Here is a 17,670-nt window from a genome sequence, read left to right on the forward strand (position 1 = left end):
CCAGCTCAGCCCACCAGGGGGCGGGGCTGGCTGGCATGTGGTGCTGGGGGATTGAACTGTGGTCCCTGTGTCTTGCTAAGCTTGTTCTAAGTAGGTGCTTTAGACCACTGAGCCATCTCACCAGCCCCCCTCTTCTTTTTTTTGAGATAGGGTCTCATTATATAGTTCAGACTAGCTTTGAACTCACTACGTAGCCCAGGCTGGTCTCAAACTCACAGTGATCCTCTTGCTTCAGTCTCCCAAATGCTGGAATTATAGGCGTGCACCACCACACTTGGCTTGTAGCCCCACTTTACACACAAGATGACTGAGGCTTAGAGAGGTTGGCCAAGATCCCGGCAGACCTGGGAGTCACAGTTGGGTAGTCCAGGTCTGGAATCCATAAGAGCCATCAGGTCGAGGGCTGCAAGGTGCAGTCTGCAGCCCACCAGAAGCCCTGGCTTCAGCAAGTGCTTCCTTCCTGCTTCGCCTGCCTCCTACTCATTGGGGTCAGTGTGTCCCAGAGAACCTCACCTCAGTGATTGGTTCAGGCTGTACCCTCAGTCCGGGTCTTTTCTTCTTTTTTGCGGAACCAGGGATTGAACTCAGACCCTAGTGCTTGCCAGGGAAACGCTTATTCTACTGAGCCATCTCCATGCCCTCCCTTCCCTCCCCTCCCAGGGCTTTTCTTATTGGTGGTGTTTGTTTTATGGTATTGGAGACTGAGCTCAGAGCGTTCACACTGAGCTACATGCCCAGCCTTTTTTATTTTTGAGACAGTCTCACGAAGTTGCGCAGGCTGGGTTTAAGCCTGCAGTCTTCCCACCTCGGGCTCTAAGAATGATAGTATGTGCCACCATTTCCTGTTCAGCCTGGGTCTTCTAATCATAGAAGCATCAGCTCAAGCATTCAGTGACACCATCTCTGTGCCCAGCCCTATTTTGGACAATGCAGGGATACATAGTGACCTGGGCTCAACTCAAGTCCATACTGTATCATAGAGTGCACAGTCCTGTGTCGGGAGAAGACAGTACAGACCTGGAGGGGTCACAGCTGGGATGGGAGGAGGGCAGGGGCGTGTGAGAGCGCAGAGGGCTGACCCAGGCTGGGCAGTCAGGACAGACTTCCTGGAGGAGGAGACATGGGTTGAGACCTGAGGGATGAAGACCACCAATTAGGAGGAGGCCAGAAGGGTATTCCAGATAAATGCGTACAAAGGTCAAGCGGTAACAAGGGACAGTCTTATTAGCACAGAGCTTTTAAACTTTAATGTGCATGGGAAGCCCTGGCAGTGCTGGTAAATGCAGGTTCTTGCCTAGAGTTAGGCATGAAACAGGCTGCATCTCCCACAGGCTCCAGAGGATGTCAGCACTGCCTGAGGCAGGACCCTCCAGAACCAAAAGGAAATCCGAGTTCACACTGGGCAGGCAGGGTGTCTGCGTGGAGCCAAATCACTCTGAGGCCCTTAGAATGCTTTGCAGCTGGTATTTTATCCCCATCCCCTGAGGAACTGTGGAAAGGACTCAAGCAAGTGAGGGACTTAGAATTAGAAAACCCCCTCTGGATAGCAGGTGGTCTCTAAGACAAAGGGTGGTGAACCCAGGGAGGCTCTGCAGGGGACAGAGCAGGGAGCCGGGAGGGAAGCTCGCTGGACAGTTCATGAGAGCTAACAGGCTGGGAACTGAGAGAAGGAAGAGTCCCAAACAAGGCCCTGAGCTCTGCCCTAAGACCTGATGGTGCCACCCTGAGATGGGGGAGGAGGAGGAGCTGGTACCTTCCATCACACACAGGAACCTTCAGTGACGTCTGTGCAGCCCACCCGGGACACAAAGCCGAGACCTGTGTGGATAGCTGGAACATCCTGCTTGGCCTTTTCCAGTGTTAAAAAGCCATGTCACATGAGCCCCTAAGGATCAAGGCCTGACAGATGGCCAGACAGGCATGGACAGGGGAGCTGAGACAGAACATAGCTGCCTGATTAATTCTGTATTCTCCCTTGCCAAAGAAAGGGCCACACAGCAGGTAAGGGCTGGACCAAGTTCCAGCCCCCACTCAGCCCATTCCTCTTCAGTGCAGTGGGAACCTGCACATGTAGCTCTCGGTCAGAAGAGTAGCTCATGCTGTCGATATTGATGGTACTTTTTCTCTGTGGGCAGATGCTGCATGCTCCGCAGGTTCCACTCCTTATCCTCACAACAACCACATGGGGGAGAGACTTTCACCAACCCCATTTCTCAAATGAGAAGGAAAGCAGAGGCTCAGGAGCAAAGCAGCTTGCCTAGTCCAGGCCTTGTCTTGCCACCGCCAGCCAGCAGCAGAGCCGGGGATAGGGCCAGGCTGGGGGTGTGTGGCTGAAGTGCTCAGCTCTGCACACTAATTTGCTAACGTAAGGCTCACCAAGGCACAGCCTTGTCCAGCTATGCTTGGGCCCTTCAGCAGCCTTCACCCTTAGTTTCCTCTATGCATATCACCGAGGTGGCTTCCTTCCACACAGCTCTGCATTCCAACCAGGTGGGCAGTGCCCCTGACCACCTCTACCTGAAGCTGTAGGACAGTCTTGAGGGATACACACACAGATGAAGGGAAGAGCTCCTAGGCAAGAGAAAATATGCCCAGCTACAGGAAAACAGGTGGATCCCAGTTGGTCCAGGAGGTTCTTTTCAGCCAGAAACCCCTGCTTGATCCCTGATTGGCCATCGACCCCTGCCCCACCCCCATCTCCCCAGGTGGTGAAGGCTGCAGCTGATGGAGACAGAGACTGTGTCCTGCAGAAGTCCCAGGATCTTAAATTCCTCACAGGCTTTGAAACCAAGGTTGGGTGACACTGGGAAGGTAGCAGACTGGGGAGCTGCCAGTCTCTACTAAGAAACTGGGGAGGGAGTAGGGGATGGGGCTTGTCTCTACTGGGGAGAACAGAGGCTGTGGGGGATGCTTACCTATCCTGGGAAGAGGGGGAGCAGTGGGCCTGACTGCCTGAGTATTCCAGAAACGTGGGAGAACAGACACTACTCATGTCTTCTAGAGGGGTTGCTGCTAATGGGCACAGAGGATCCCATTAGGGAGAGGAGGCTGCTTGTTTAGGAGGCTCTTGAGAGGAAGCTAGGGCCCATGGGGTTGGGGGTAAGAGGGAGCCACTGTGTGCCAAGGGCTCTGGAACGGGTAGATAGAGGGAGTCCAGAGCTTGTGTTTATACTCAGGCTGCAGGAAGCTGAGGACTGCTTGTCTCTTCTGGGACAAGTGGAGGGCACTATGTCCATCTCGGCGTGTCTGCTGTCCCCATCCCTAGGCTTTCTCCGATGCCCATGTGGAGGCAGTGATGATCCTGGGGGAACCTTTTGCTGCCCCTGGTCCCTATGACTTTGGGGCAGGGGACACTGCCCGTCGCATACAGAACCTCATCCCAGTGCTGCTGCAGCACCGGCTGCGCCCTCCACCTCAAGAGACCTATGCCCTGCACCGCAAGCTGGCAGGGGCCTTCCTGGCCTGTGCCCGACTCCACGCCCACATTGCCTGCCGGGACCTCTTCCAGGACACCTACCACCGATACTGGGCCAGTCGCCAGGCACAACCTTTGCCCGCAGCCTCCTGACCGGAGAACCTCCCCGTGGACCCTTTGACAGCCTCCATTTAGGGATTCCAGCTTCATAGCAGGCTATCCCCTGCTGCGATACCTCCTATACTTCCCAGTCCTGGCCTGGGGACTCCCCACTACCACCAGGCTTCTTGGTCTTGCCTAGCTCCCCTTCTTGGCCCAGGATCTCAGGAACCTTGGGGCTAGTGTACCCCAATTCACAGCTGCTCCCACTACAAAGTGGGCACCCAGGAACTCCAGGCCAGGGAACTGGGCAACATATCTGACAACATTGGAGGGAGCCTTTGACTCACCTCTTCCTCTGTTCTCCCAGGATCTGGTGGTGAAAGGGAAAAGAGATGGTTGGTGATGCAGCCTCACCTTTGCATCCCTTACTTTTCCACCAGCTGCCTTGTCTCCGGCCCAGACTCTGTGTATTGGAGTGGGAATGGGGATTGAACCTTCCCTCTGGAATAAAAGCGACCCTCCCCTTCCCCAGCTCTTTTTCTCTGCGCTGAGGGGGAGGAGCTCCTGGGTGGCCAGGTGCAGATGGTCGCCCCTCCCCCAGCCCCCTAGTCTGACAGTCCCAGCCCTGCCTGGGCCATCTGTTGCCGGGATCCTCCTCCCCCAGCCCCACGTGCTGACCACCTGCTCGAAAGGCTGTGGCAGCTGAGAAGCGCCCCCCACCACACACACACACACACACACACACACACACACACACACACACACACACACACACACACACACACGGCCTCCCGGTATTGGGCGCCTTCCCCATCCTCCCAGGCACCTTGCCTTTGCTAATGGATCCTGATGCCCCTGCCAGCTGCTCTGCCAGACCCATTGGATTGGGTGAGGGAGGAGGGGGGCGCAGCAGTGGCCAGAAATCTGCCTCGGTCCCAGCCCAGTGCCCCGGCCCCGGCCCCCAGCTGATGAGATCCAGTTCCTGGTCGGGGTCTGTTCACTCCCCCTCCCCTGCCTTGCAAAAAGTGCCTCGTCACCGCTTCTGCCCGCCCCCGCCCGGCTGGGAGGACCGTGGGGTTAGCAAAGAGATCTGGGGACGAGGACCTGCAAGGCGCCTCTTAATACAGTTCTTCCGGAACTGAACGGGATCTGAGGTCAGGGGTCACAAAAGACAACTGAGACCGCACCGCAACGAGCCTACGGGAAGAAATCGGCTAAGCTAACCGCACGCTTTCCCAAGGCCCAGGCAGTGGGCGTGGCGGGGCGGTGGCCGCGCCGGAGAAGGCGGAGCTATATTTTGTATGTGGGCGCGGTCTGTGGGTTGGAAAAGGCGGATTCTTTTTGCATATGCAGCAGGCGGCGGGCCAATGGGCGGGGCCGAGGCGGGAGGGACGCTCCCCCGCCCCCGGAACGGAATCCTCCAGCGAGCGGAGCTGGCTGGGGCGCGTGCATCCCGCACCATCCCCCGGCCCCGGCCCCGGCCCGGCCCGCGTCAGACCGAGCTGCCGCCGTCTCCACCGCAGCAAGAGCAGCAGCACCCAGGAAGCCGGGCCCAACTGGGCCGCGGGAGGCGGGGGCGCCCGGGCCCTGAATGTCCCGCAGCGCGGCGGCCAGCGTGAGAAGGGCGGGAGAGGGGGCTCAGGGTGGGGGGCGGCGCCGCTGCTGATGTGGCGGAGGGTGGGAGGCGGCGGCGGCTCCCGGATGGAGAGAGGCTGCCAATGCTGAAGAGGGTGGTCCCGGGTGGGGGTCCAAGAACAGGTCCCCAATGAGCCAAAGCCGGGAGACGGGGATCTCAGGCATAGGTCATCTCTTGCCGAGCGCCTGGACACAGGGATCCTGGGCGCAAGACACCCCCTCCCCCATCAAGAACAGGGGTACAGAGATTCTAGGTACAACTCCCAAGTAGAATTTTGGGGACCGGATGCGAGATACAGACCCCATATGAAGCCAAGGCCTCCCGGAGGCGGTTCCAGACACAATCCCTGTCCCTCCCGACCGGGGTATGGGGGAGTGGGGGAAATCTCTGAGCACCACAACAACCCCCCTAGGCAGGGACTTGAGCATGGGGTCCCTCTGTACAGCTCAGCTTCCCCTCCAAACCTAGGCCTGGAGGGACTCCAAGCACTGCTTGCCTCTAGGCCTCAGAGACGTCATGGGCATAGCCTTTTTCCAGTCCCTGGGCGGTGTCCCAAGCACATCTCCTCCAAACAAGGTTCCCCGTGCCTGGGACCCCACCCCATTCCATTGAATAAAATGAGAATTTTAGAAGCCCTCCTCTCCCCTTGGTCATGGGTCTCAGGGCACAGGTCCTCTGGGTCACCTCCTTTGTCCCTTGGGCTGGCTGCCCAGCTGTCCAAGAGAGGACCTACCCATAGACAATGCACAGCCTTCCCTACCCGACCTGGCCCCCCAGGCTCCAGGATTCAGGCTGGACTGGGGGCAGCTCCCCAGGGACCCAGTGCAACCCTGTCAGTCTGCAGCATCTGTGGTGGTGACGGGCGGCTTTGTGTGTGGTACCTAGAGAGAAGGGTGGGAAGCAAGAGACAGGGAGGTGGCTAGGAATGTGACCCCACGTTTGTGAGGCTGTGGTTGTGTGTACACATGTACTGCAGCTGGAGACTAGGAGGAATACTGTGTTGTATATTTGTGTGCTGTGGCTGTTGTGGTGGTGTCTGTATGGTCCCAGTATTTGTGTGGCAGTGTGTGTGTGCATGACAACTGCTCACTGTGTAAACCTTCCACTTTTTAGTCTGTCGGTATTTGGGCAGATGCATAGTTGTGATTGTGTGACTTTGTCTAGGGTTATGTCTTTTGTGACCCTGTGTTTGTGTGCCTTGGTATGTGATGGAGTATGCTGAGTCTAGAGATGGGCATGTACGTGACTGACTGAAGGGATGGGTGGAGTTGTGGCTGTATGTAAGTGGGGTTGTGTTGATGGCTCCACATCCATGTGTGCTGCTCCCAGGGACTGCGAATGCTGTGTCTAAGTTGATTTTATATATGTGTGTGACACAGTACTGTGCAACTCTGGGTGTGTGACAGCCACTGTATCTGAAGTCAGTTTGTGCCTGTGTGACTGGAAATGCCTGATGGCAGTGTGTGTGGCAGTTGTTGTGTATCCCCAGCTCCATGTGTGTGACTGGGGTTGTATAAATGATGTCTAGCTGTGTAATTCTGAGTGACCGTGTACTTACAGCTCTGTGTGTGTGTGACTTGGGTTATGCACTTGTGTTGGGGGGGTGCTGTGTATTTGACTTGTGTCTGCAACCTTGGCTCTTCTGAAGGATTATTGTGTGTGACTCAGGTTATGGATGTGTCTAGGCACTTCTGTGTGTGTGTGTGTACATGTGTCTGTGGCGATTTTCCTGTGCATGCTTGTACATTCATCTGTGTGTGTGTGTGCACTAGCCCACTTGTGTTAGGATCTTGGGATGGCCCCGATGGTACACGTGGCTCTGCTGGGGACCCCGTCTTCTGCGTAAAGCAGCTATAAATGCTCTGTCCAGGTCACCGCATTTCTGTTTATACTACTGACTCTTACTGTGTGTGAGATTTTAGGTGTATAGGTGGGGCTGTGACTGTCCCCCTGGGGCCACACATACTTGGTGATGTGACTTGTGTGTCTGCAGGAAGAAAGACTGTGTTTGTGATGTTGTGGCATGGTACAGCTGTGGATGGGACACTGGTTGTGACAGATGGCTGGGTAATGTGGACACTGATGCTCTTGACTATGCATACATGATCATTTCTGGAATGTGTGTGGCTGTGTCTGAGGGTGGCCATGCTTGGGGCTGTTTTCTCTGGGTGGTTGCATCCTGAGCCATCCATGTCTATTCCTGTTTTTCACGCCTGGGCCAAGGTCCTCAGGATCTCTGTATGTGGTTGTGCATCCCAGAGCACTGACTGTGTAACAGAAATGGTGACCAAATGTGAGCAGCTAACACTGGATGTGTGACTGCACAAGGTGTGTTGGTGAAGTGGACACAGCTGAGGTTGTGTGTCAGTGTACAGCAGTGGCTGTGTGGGCTCTGAGGGACCAAATGTGTGTCAGTCCACTTCTGTGTATCCAGATGTCAGTGTACAGCACAGTAGGCACCTGTGACAAGTGTGTGTAGCTGTGATTGTGTCAGTGTGTGAATGGGTGCTTACAGGTGGCCAAATGGGTGAACTATGACTGGATGTGATTCCTTTGGGGGGAAGGGGCTGTAATGTGGGCCCCTTGGATGGCCACCTGTGGAAACAACTGTCACTGGGTGTGGTTGTGTATGTAGCCCGTGCGGTTGTGCCTGAGCCAAGCACTTTGTACTTGGCTGATAAGAATGACCAGATATCGGTCACTGGCTGACCAGGTGTCTGGTGAAGCCTAGCCAGGCTGGGGCACTCAACACATGCATGGACAAAAGTCTGTGGTAGAACTATGTGTGTCTGCGTACATGGACATGTGGCCCAATGTTTACAATGGCAGCCATGACTGTGTCTGCGTCCGTGTGACCTGAAGTTACGCATCTGTATGTAACTATGTGTGCGCTGCTACAGTCAACCGTGGACGTGCACTGGCTTCGCATGTGGAGTATATGTCTGTGCGTAGTCCTGGGCAGGGATGGACAGCAGAGCCACTCTCCTCACATTGTCACCTTGGGTATTAAGGGCCTCCTGAGGCCAGCACATCTCTAGCAATGCCTACCCCCCAAACACACCTACTCCATCCTGGGCCCTTAGAACAAGATGGTTGGTCTCCCTGGTAACAGCTGCTATGACAACCAGGGCTCTCACCAAGGAGTATGAAATGGAGGGGGTTGGCTGAAGTCCAAGGTAGGGAGTGAGAGGTGAGTAGGGGACTGAACTCCGCCCCAAACCTCTCACTTTTTCCTTCCTCCTTTGGGCAGGGCGGACCCAGAAGGCCTGAGCAGCGTTTGCCCCCAGCCCCCTGTGGGGCCCTGGGGCCCCCTGAAACTTTCAGGACGGAGTCAGGTGAGTGACCAGCTTGGGAATAAGTAGGGCCTTGGGGAGGATGTATGGTATGCCTAGTGTGATCGGAACCGTCCCATCACACCGGCTTAACTGCATTCATGAGTGGCACCCTCAAATACACACTCATAACCATCAAGATCTCCTCATCCACGTACAACACCAACATCCTCGCACTCGCTATGACTGTGGGTCTCACAGGAGCATACTGTCCCAGGCTCACATGCCCAGACCCTCACCCATCCATAGACATAGTTAGACACACTCAGGTGACAATCTTTCAGAGCCACACACACTTGTTAATGCGGTGACAGTCACACTTCAAGATGTGCTAAGTAGTTGTTCCTTTACACCAATAGGATGGATCTGCACACATATTCCCAGACAGCGTACAGGTTCTCACACAGCCAGGCACAGGTCGGATGCACACACTCAAGAAATACACGAGGGTGTTTTCCCAGACAACACACACAAACCAATACTTCTACAGACAATAGCTACAGTTTTGTGTACAGTCTTGGTTACAAACAATAACCATGGGCTTGGGCTCTGCAAAAGTGCTACACTTTTGCACTGTCACACGAAAAATACTTAGAACTCTACAGACAAGTTATGCCACCACAAATAACACCGAGAACACAGTTTCCAAGACTGCAGCGTCAGGTTCTTGTGTACCCTCCTCGGTGGAACACTGCATACAGACTAGAGACAGCACTCCCAGCCTCACTGTCTACAATGACAGCCACAGACTCTGACATAGACTCAGCTTCACAAACAATAGCCACAGCCATACAGTCCCACCAACAGCTACCCTGTTGGACACAGGTAGGGTTTTCTGTTTTGTCTTATCTTTTTGAGACAGGGTCTCTCTATGCAGCTCAGGCTGGCCTTAAACTCATTTTGTAGCCCAGGCTGGTCTCGAACTCCCAACGATCCTTCTGTCTCAGCCTCTAGAGTGCTGGGATTACAGGTGTGCACCACCCCGCAGCCCAGGCAGGGTCTTGTGGCTGTCACCTTCTCAGACAGTAGTCATCAGGAATAGTAAATGGGTCAAGGGAAAGGTCCTGAGTTTGAGTCCTGGTTCCAGGGGAAAAAAGGAACAGTAAATGAGCCCATCACTCTGGAAGGCTGAGGCAGGAAGATAGCAAGCTTCTGCCCTGGGGCCCTCATACCCGGAAGCCATCACTCACCTTGTGACCCTGACTTCCCGCCCTTGAGGCCTATGCCCTCCCACATCCTGACTTCCAAGCCTTTGGATGCTCTTGGTTCCTGTCGTTCTTAGCTCCAGTTTCTTTATCCCTAAAGCATTCGTCCCATGGCTTCCTCCACTCTGCTCCAAACCCCTTGTTCCTGAATCTCTGATGTTGTGCTTGCCCGCGTCCCCCAAACGCCATGTACCCAGACCCAATGACCCACCCCCACCCCCACCCCCTGCTTCGTTCTGGAACCTCGTTCTGGGTATACTATCCAACTCTATACTCCTTGAGCCCCAAACCTTGCGATCTCTAGTCCTGACTTGACTGGCACTGCTGTCCTTTGTCACTAGACGGGGCGGGCACCATGAACAAGCTACGACAGAGCCTGCGGCGGAGGAAACCGGCCTATGTGCCTGAGGCATCGCGCCCACACCAGTGGCAGGCGGATGAGGACGCCGTGCGCAAGGGCACATGCAGCTTCCCGGTCAGGGTGAGTGGGTGGGTGGCCCAGGGGCAGCCTGGGAACCAGGCTGAATCGCGGAAGGGTTCTGAGAACCTGTGCAAGATGGGGACCCACTTAGCCGACTAGAGGATACGTCACCTGTGGAGGCAGGCATGATGGTTCACATCTGTCATCCCAGCAGTCTGGGAGGCTGAGGCAGAAGGATTATAAAATCAACTACAAACTGGATGATTTATGTCTCAAAAAAAAAAAAAAAAACAGGAGTAATTCTGTGTGAATTCCCCAGTACTTGGAAAACAGAAAAAAAAAAATGTATGTATCAGAGGGGAAAAAGTTGCGGGGGGCAGCGAGATAGTTCAGTGGACTAAGCGCCTGCTTGGCCCATACTTTTTCCAACTGCTGTTAAGGGGTCAAGGACAGCCTGGTGTGGTCCCAGACTACCTCTTAGGTATAGAGACAAATATTCATGTTTGTTTACTTGTTTTCAGTCTTTTTTTTTTTTTTTTTTTGGTTCTTTTGAGACAGGATCTGGCTGTATAGCTCAGGCTGGCCCTGAACTCACAGTGTAGCCCACTCTGGCCTCATACTTTTAGAAATCTTCCTGCCTCAGCCTCCCAGTGCTGGTATTAGAGGCATGCACTACCATGCCTGGTGCAGTGTGGTATTAAAGCCTAAAAATATAGCAGAACAGAGATCACTACACCAGGCTTCACTGTTTTCTTCTTTCTTGTTTTGTTTCTCAGTACTAAGGATTGAACCAAGAGCCTCACGCTGAACTACATCCTTAGACCTTTTTTTATTTTTGAGACAGGGTCTTGCTAAGTCTACACTTCCCAGGCAGGGTTTGAGTTTACAATCCTCATGCCCCAACCTCTCAGACTACTGGGATTACAGGTGCGCACCACCATACCTGGGCCATCTGTGTGACTGGGCCGGGAATGTGCTACCCAGCTGTAGAACTGAGATTCACCATAAATGAACTAATCCTCCTTCTCCTACCCATGATGATGTGCTGAGAGCGGCGCATGGCACTGAGCAGGGAACACTGAGAATTACTGATCACTCTGCTTATTTCCCATCCTCTTCCCCGACCCAAGTATCTGGGCCACGTGGAGGTGGAGGAGTCCCGGGGGATGCACGTGTGTGAAGATGCCGTGAAGAAGCTGAAGGCGGTACGTGAGGGGCAAGAACCAGGGATGGGGCAAGGCCGGCCGGGCAGAGGCAGCGCTGACCAGGCCACTCTGTCCCCACCCCACTCCCACTCCAGATGGGCCGGAAGTCTGTGAAGTCTGTCCTGTGGGTGTCAGCTGATGGGCTCCGTGTGGTGGATGACAAGACCAAGGTAGGAGGCCTGTGGGGGTGGCCTGAGCTTCAGCGGGCCGAGGTCTTCACCCTGCGCAGGTTGGGACTGACACCCCTTTCCCAGCTCTCGACCCTGGGGTGGCCCTCCCTTCAGGACCTTCTGGATGACACTGTGTGCCCCTACAACAACATGGTTCACTGCATTAGCCTAATTGAGGAATGAGGGCAGGGTTATTTGTGAGCTGGTGCCAAGAGGGTCAGAGCAGAGCCTGGAGTGGCCCTCTCGCCAGCTGGAGGTGCAGGGCATAAGATGTAATTTTTGGGGCCCTGGGTCCCTCATCTAAAAAGCAGACCTCAGAAAAGACCCTGTTGGGCTGGCAAGATAGCTAAGTGGTCTAAAGCACCTGCTTAGGCAAGTGCTGGGACTGGTTCAATCCTTACACCACATGCTACGCCAGCCCCACCTCCAAGGCGGGCCGAGCCTGGCCACGAAGGAAAACAAAAGAAAAGACCCTGCTGTCAAATGAAAAAGTACTGCAAGCTGATTAAAATGCTGCCCACCGCATCAGACCAATACAAGGTAGCGTGTTCATTTTTAGTGTGTCCAGCAGAATGTCTGTGGGGTCATGAGCTGGGAATCTGTTTGCTGTCCCAGTCCCAAGCCAGAGATTGCCCCAGAAGGGACTGGGTGCACTAAGAGTTGGGCTCAGGCGGAACAGTTTTCCCCATTTCTGCCTAGGCAGTGCCCTTGGCCTGAGGACTGTCCCCTGCCTTTCCTCATAGCTAATACCTCCTCTAGCAAGCTCTATCTGGCTCCCTGCAAGTTGAATCAAGCACCTCTTCCTGGCTCCTGCAAGCCCCTGGCCTCCCCATCTAGGCCCCAGCTCATCTGTGCGTGTCTTGGTATTGCACCCTGAGTGTCTCTAGCTGTCCCCATCTCATGATGGATCTGAACTGGAAGCCGCCTACCAGTGTGCCCCTCCACTACCTCTATGGCTATCGCGTCTTTACCCTTTTAGGACAGTACACAAGCCAGGTGTGCTACTGCATGCTTGTAATCCCAGCTACCAGAGAGACTGAGGTGGAACAACATCAAGTTCTATCTGGAGGGCCGGGAAGATGGCTCAGTGGAATAAGCGCTTCCCTGGCAAGCCCAAGGGTCTGAGTTCAATCCCCGGTTCTGAAAAAAAAAAAAAAAAAGTTCTATCTGGGCAGTTTAGACTTTGTCTCTAAATAAAATAAAAATGGCAGGTCATGGTAGTGTACGCCACTCTAGGCTGAAGCAGGAGGATCACCTCAAGTATGAGACCAGCTTAGTCTACATAGTGGGTTCAAGGCCAGCGTGGCCATATACCGAGACCCTGTCTCAAAACACCAAAAAAATAACTGCACAAAATAAAATGTGTAGGAAGGGGCCGGGGAGATGGCTCAGTGGAATAAGCGCTTCCCTGGCAAGTGCAAGGGCCTGAGTTCAATCCCTGGTTCCGCAAAAAAATAGAGGAATGGCTCACACCACTCTTGGCCTCCTGGCCCTCCTAGGACCTGTTGGTGGACCAGACCATTGAGAAAGTTTCCTTCTGTGCACCTGACCGCAACCTGGACAAGGCTTTCTCTTACATCTGCCGGGATGGCACCACCCGCCGCTGGATCTGCCACTGTTTCCTGGCGCTCAAGGATTCCGTGAGTACAGCTGAAACTGATGTGCTTCTCCCTCGTGGCCCCGGGGGTCCCGGCAGGTTGCATGCACTAGAGAGTAGGCTCGGTCCTCTGTGCCCAGGAATGAGTGCGCTCAGTTTCTCACTTAGAGGATTCTTGGGAGACTTGAGTGGGGCAATGCAAAGTGTGCAGGAGTGCGCCGCGGGCACGCAAGAGAAAGCTGTTACCCTCCTAGCTCCTGGTGCACGCATTTCAGCATGCAGATTGTCGGTGCACAGCTCTGAACTTTCGCTTCTGCATAAACCCTACCTAGATCAAGTTATGGAGAGTTTCGTGCCTCCCCCCAGACTCCCTTGGGTCCTTCTCAAATAATACTCCAAAAGCATCTGTCATTTGTTCAGCCTCAGTACATTTTGCCCATAGTTCTTAGTGTTTTAGGGGGAAGGTCAGCTCCCTTCTGAAAATCTGATGAAAGCAACCAGAGCACTCTTCCAAATTCGCACAGTTAGGACACTGAGAAAATCCCCAGATAACAGTGGTTTTGGTGAAATAGATGTTTGTTTCTTGTAAAGAAAGCCCAGAGGCAGGCAGCGTGGCACTGGTGTGACGTCTCTGTGCTCACTGGGGGCCTGGTTCCTGTCATCTATTGTGGCTTCCTTCGTGCTCCGAGATGAATGCGTGCGCTGCAGCTTTCCTGTCTCCATCCCAGTCAGCACAGAGGAAGCACAAGGAACAGCAACCTTGGCCCTTCTTAGGAATGGCACAGTATCTAGTCACTTGGACATCCCTAGCTGCAAAAGATGATGGAACGGGCCGGGGAGATAGCTCACTAGAATAAGTGCTTGCCTAGCAAGTGCAAGGGCCTGAGTTCAATCCCCGTTTCTGATAAAGAAAAAAATAAAAAATAAAAAATAAAAAATAAAAGAATGTTAGGGGCTGGAGAGATGGCTCAGTGGTCTAAAGCACCTACTTGGAACAGGCTTGACAGGGCACAGGGACCGCGGTTCGATCCCCCAGCACCACATGCCAACCAGCCCCGCCCCCTGGTGGGCTGAGCTGGCCACACACACAAACACACACACACACACACACTAAAAAAAAGTGAATGTAATAAATAAACAGCGGACTATATTTAAAAAAAAGAAAGATGATGGAACATACCATTAAAAAAAAAATGTATTTAGGGGCTGGAGAGATGGCTCAGTGGTCTAAAGCACCTACTTGGAACAAGCTTGGCAAAGTACAGGGACCACGGTTCGATCCCCCAGCACCACATGCCAGCCAGCTGCGCCCCCTGGTGGGCTGAGCTGGCCACACACACACACACACACACACACACACACACACACACACTAAATAAATGTTAAAAAAAAAAATGTATTTAGTGCGGGGTCTACAGGGGCTCACTACATAGATCAGACCCCAAGTGCTGGGATTATAGGTGCACGTCACCACACTCAGTCTCAATCGCTGGCTCCTCATGCCCCAGGGTTGGGGTCAGCATGGCATGCCCGGGATCGAACCCCTGTCGCTGCGCCTGCCTAAGCAGGTGCTTTCGTCAGCTGAGCTATCTGGCTGGCCTGAAAATGTCATTTTAATTTTGCCCTGAACCCTGAACTCAGAACTTAGACTCCAAACAACTCTGCTAGAAAGCCACAGTCTTTTTTTTTTCCTACACTGTGGAGTGTTCTTGGTTGTAAGCAATAGAAACTGATCTTGCTGATTTAAACCCAGAATATGATTAATGAAAGAAACCAGGTGGCTGGGGATATAGCTTCTGGCAAGCACAAGGTCCCAAGTTCAATCCCTGGTACCGATAAAAAAAAAAAAAAAAAAGAAAAAGGAAAAGAAACAAAGAATGAATGAATGAAGCCTGGCATAGTGGTACATACCTATAACCCCAGCACCCAGGAGGCTGAGGCAAGCAGATTGCCATGAGTTTGAGGACAACCTGAGCTACATAAGTGAGTTCAAGGGCAGTCTGAACTGTATAGTGAGACCCTGTCTCAAACAAGATAAAAATAAATAAATAAATAAATAAAGATTAATAGAAGAATATGACGAATCTCACAGAATGGATGGGTAGTCAGAAACATGGAGTGTCAGAAAAGGGAGAGCAGAAAGGCGGCCTTGGGACCCGGCCACAGTGGGCAGCTTCTTCAGGATGCCTCAGTAGAGAGTCAGGTTCTAATGACGGGCATGGAGCCAGCCTGGCACCGTCCTTCCCTTGGCCAGGGGGTGAAGCCCTCAGGTTGACTCACAGGAGGTCCTCACAGGGATATTGGGGTGCTGGTATGAGAACCAGTGCTGCACAAGGAACGCAAGCCCTTCCATCACACACCCTAACACTTTCCACCCCAGTTCCATCTTCTTTCCTGTCATGTTTGGGAAAGCTCCTGTCCCAGTAGCTCTGAGCTCGCTGCACTGGTGAGTACCCCCTGGGCAGAGCGGAGACCAGAGGAGAAAAGGAAATCTGAGACTGTGGTGTGGGTCAGTCAGTCCTGCGCAGTGCCTGCCAAGGCTGGTGCAGAGACAGCAGAAACCCAGGTGACGGGTGTTTCTGAGCACGGGGGGAGGGGGGTCGTGGTCCTATCAATCACCCAGTTGCTGCATAACAAAGCATCTCAAAATTTCATGGCTTAAAATTGCATTCATTTCTTCTCTCGTGCTTTCAGTAAATCGGGAATCTGGGGAAGGCCCAGCGAGATGGCTCCGGCTTCCCAGACACTCTCATGCTGGTGTCTGTCCTCCTGTAGTCTCAGGACCTCTCTGCAGGGCCTTTTCTTTATTCTGGTACCAAAAATCAAACTCAGGACCTTGCACTTGCCATGTAGGCACTGTGCTGCTGAGCTACATCCCTGGCCCTTCCTGGGCCCTTTTGGGCATGGAGATTCAGGCTCATGGCTCCAAAATGAGTCTTAGGAGACATGGGGAAGAGAAGGAAAGAAACTGGGAGCCTGCCGGGAGGAAGTTATGATGGCCCTGAGGCTTCACTGTGACAGCACCCAGCATGGCGCCTGTGCTGCCGTGCCCAGTGGGTCACAGAGGTCTTGCACGGTGAGGAGGAAGACTGCATGGACCCCAGCTCTGACAAGGGAGGGGAAGGTTCTGGAAGCATGTGCAGTGCCGGAAATTGTTTGCAGCTGTTTTCAGGAAACACCCTCAACACGGCTGGTGGTGTGGATCTGGCGTCCAGCCTCCTGGCTCTGTGGGGTCTGTGGCCCGGTGGCCTCTCCCTCTGGGGATGATAGCAGTGGCTAGCCACAGGCTCCCTGTGGAAGGGTGTGTTGTGATCACACCCAAAGCTCTACACATGCCAGGGATGTAGCTCAGCGGCACAGCGCCTATCTGGCAAGCACGAGGTCCTGAGTTCAATTCCCGGTACCAAAAAAAAAAAAAAAAAGGGCTCTACACTGGGTCGGGTACTAAGTGTTCAGTAAACAGGAACTGAGTGCAGCCCTTTGCCGATGAGCCTGGAAGGTAGGGAAGGGCAGGGCCATCTGCTCCTGATAGAGCAGGGTGGTGAGCGAGGTGGAGAGTGAATTCTTTTTTTTTTTTGGAACTGGGCATTGAACTCAGGACCTTGCGCTTGCCAGGGAAGAGCTTATTCCACTGAGCCATCTCCCCGGCCCCAAGAGCAAATTCTTGCTGCTCAGCTGTGGTTGTAAGCAGCAGCAGCAGCAGCAGCAGGATTCCCAGGATTCCTCAAATGTGTTTTTTTTTAGGTGAAATTCCCATAAATTAGTCACTTCCCATTGTACAATACGGTGGCCTTCAGTACGTTCACAGTGATGTTCAGCCACCACCTCTGTCCAGTTCCAGAACATTCCACCCCAGGACCTGTGTCCATGAAGCTGCCCCTCCCTGTCCCCTCCACACACACCCACAAGGCTCCTGGAACCTCTAACCTCCTCCAGCCTTCCCCCGCTAACATTTACCTACTCTTGATATTGTTGTTATTGTTAGTGATGGTGTTTGTACTGGGGATCAAACTCAAAAACTCTGGACCTTGTCTGTCTATCTGTCTGTCTTTCTTTCTTTCTTTCCCTCCCTCCCATCCCTCGCTCCCCTCCTCCCTCCGTCCTCCCTCCCTCCCTTCCTCCCCGCTCCCCTCTGGGGTGGAGGAGATTTTGTTTTTTCAGACAGTGTCTTGTTATGTACTTCAGACTGGCCTTAAAGTTACTGTGTAGCCCAGGCTGGCCTCAAACTCTTGGCAATCCTCCTGCCTCAGCCTCTGGAGTGCAGGGATCACAGATATATGCCACCACACCCAGCTCTTGAAAGTCTATTCTTTATCCTTTTTTTAATTTTTTATTTTCTTATTTTGGGGGATCCCTCAGAATTGAGCTCAGGAGCTCACACTTGCCAGGCAAGCACTACACCACTGAGCTATATCCCCAGCCCCTACCTATTTTTAGTTGGATTATTTTCTTTTTGTTGTAAGAATTCTTTATGTGTCCTAGAATAGGTACTAGAGTGTTATCAGATATATGGCCTCCAGGGCTGGTGAGATGGCTCAGTGGTCTAAAGCACCTACTTAGAACAAGCTTAGCGAAGCACAGGGACCG

General features: G+C 53.4%; 2 protein-coding genes across 11 annotated transcripts in view; both read left to right on the forward strand.

Annotated features, from left to right (window-relative positions):
* The window catches only part of Coq8b (coenzyme Q8B), a 22,335-nt gene extending 18,291 nt beyond the window's left edge, over positions 1–4,044 (forward strand). For all 9 annotated transcript variants that reach the window (XM_023708242.1, XM_023708243.1, XM_023708241.1 and 6 more), the window contains 2 exons: positions 2,706–2,792; positions 3,266–4,044. In XM_023708242.1, coding sequence (XP_023564010.1) covers positions 2,706–2,792; positions 3,266–3,568 — 390 coding nt within the window. In that variant the 3' untranslated portion in view covers positions 3,569–4,044. The remainder of the gene's footprint in view (positions 1–2,705; positions 2,793–3,265) is intronic.
* An 867-nt stretch (positions 4,045–4,911) lies between these two features.
* Numbl (NUMB like, endocytic adaptor protein) overlaps positions 4,912–17,670 on the forward strand; it is a 24,246-nt gene continuing 11,487 nt past the window's right edge. For both annotated transcript variants that reach the window (XM_004647977.2, XM_004647978.2), the window contains exons 1-6: positions 4,912–5,132; positions 8,404–8,488; positions 10,032–10,171; positions 11,242–11,316; positions 11,412–11,486; positions 12,986–13,126. In XM_004647977.2, the coding sequence (XP_004648034.1) occupies positions 5,109–5,132; positions 8,404–8,488; positions 10,032–10,171; positions 11,242–11,316; positions 11,412–11,486; positions 12,986–13,126 (540 nt within the window). In that variant the 5' untranslated portion in view covers positions 4,912–5,108. The remainder of the gene's footprint in view (positions 5,133–8,403; positions 8,489–10,031; positions 10,172–11,241; positions 11,317–11,411; positions 11,487–12,985; positions 13,127–17,670) is intronic.

The sequence above is a fragment of the Octodon degus genome, unplaced genomic scaffold (genome assembly GCF_000260255.1).
Source record: "Octodon degus isolate 3935 unplaced genomic scaffold, OctDeg1.0 scaffold00344, whole genome shotgun sequence".
NCBI classification, from domain to species: Eukaryota; Metazoa; Chordata; class Mammalia; order Rodentia; family Octodontidae; genus Octodon; species Octodon degus.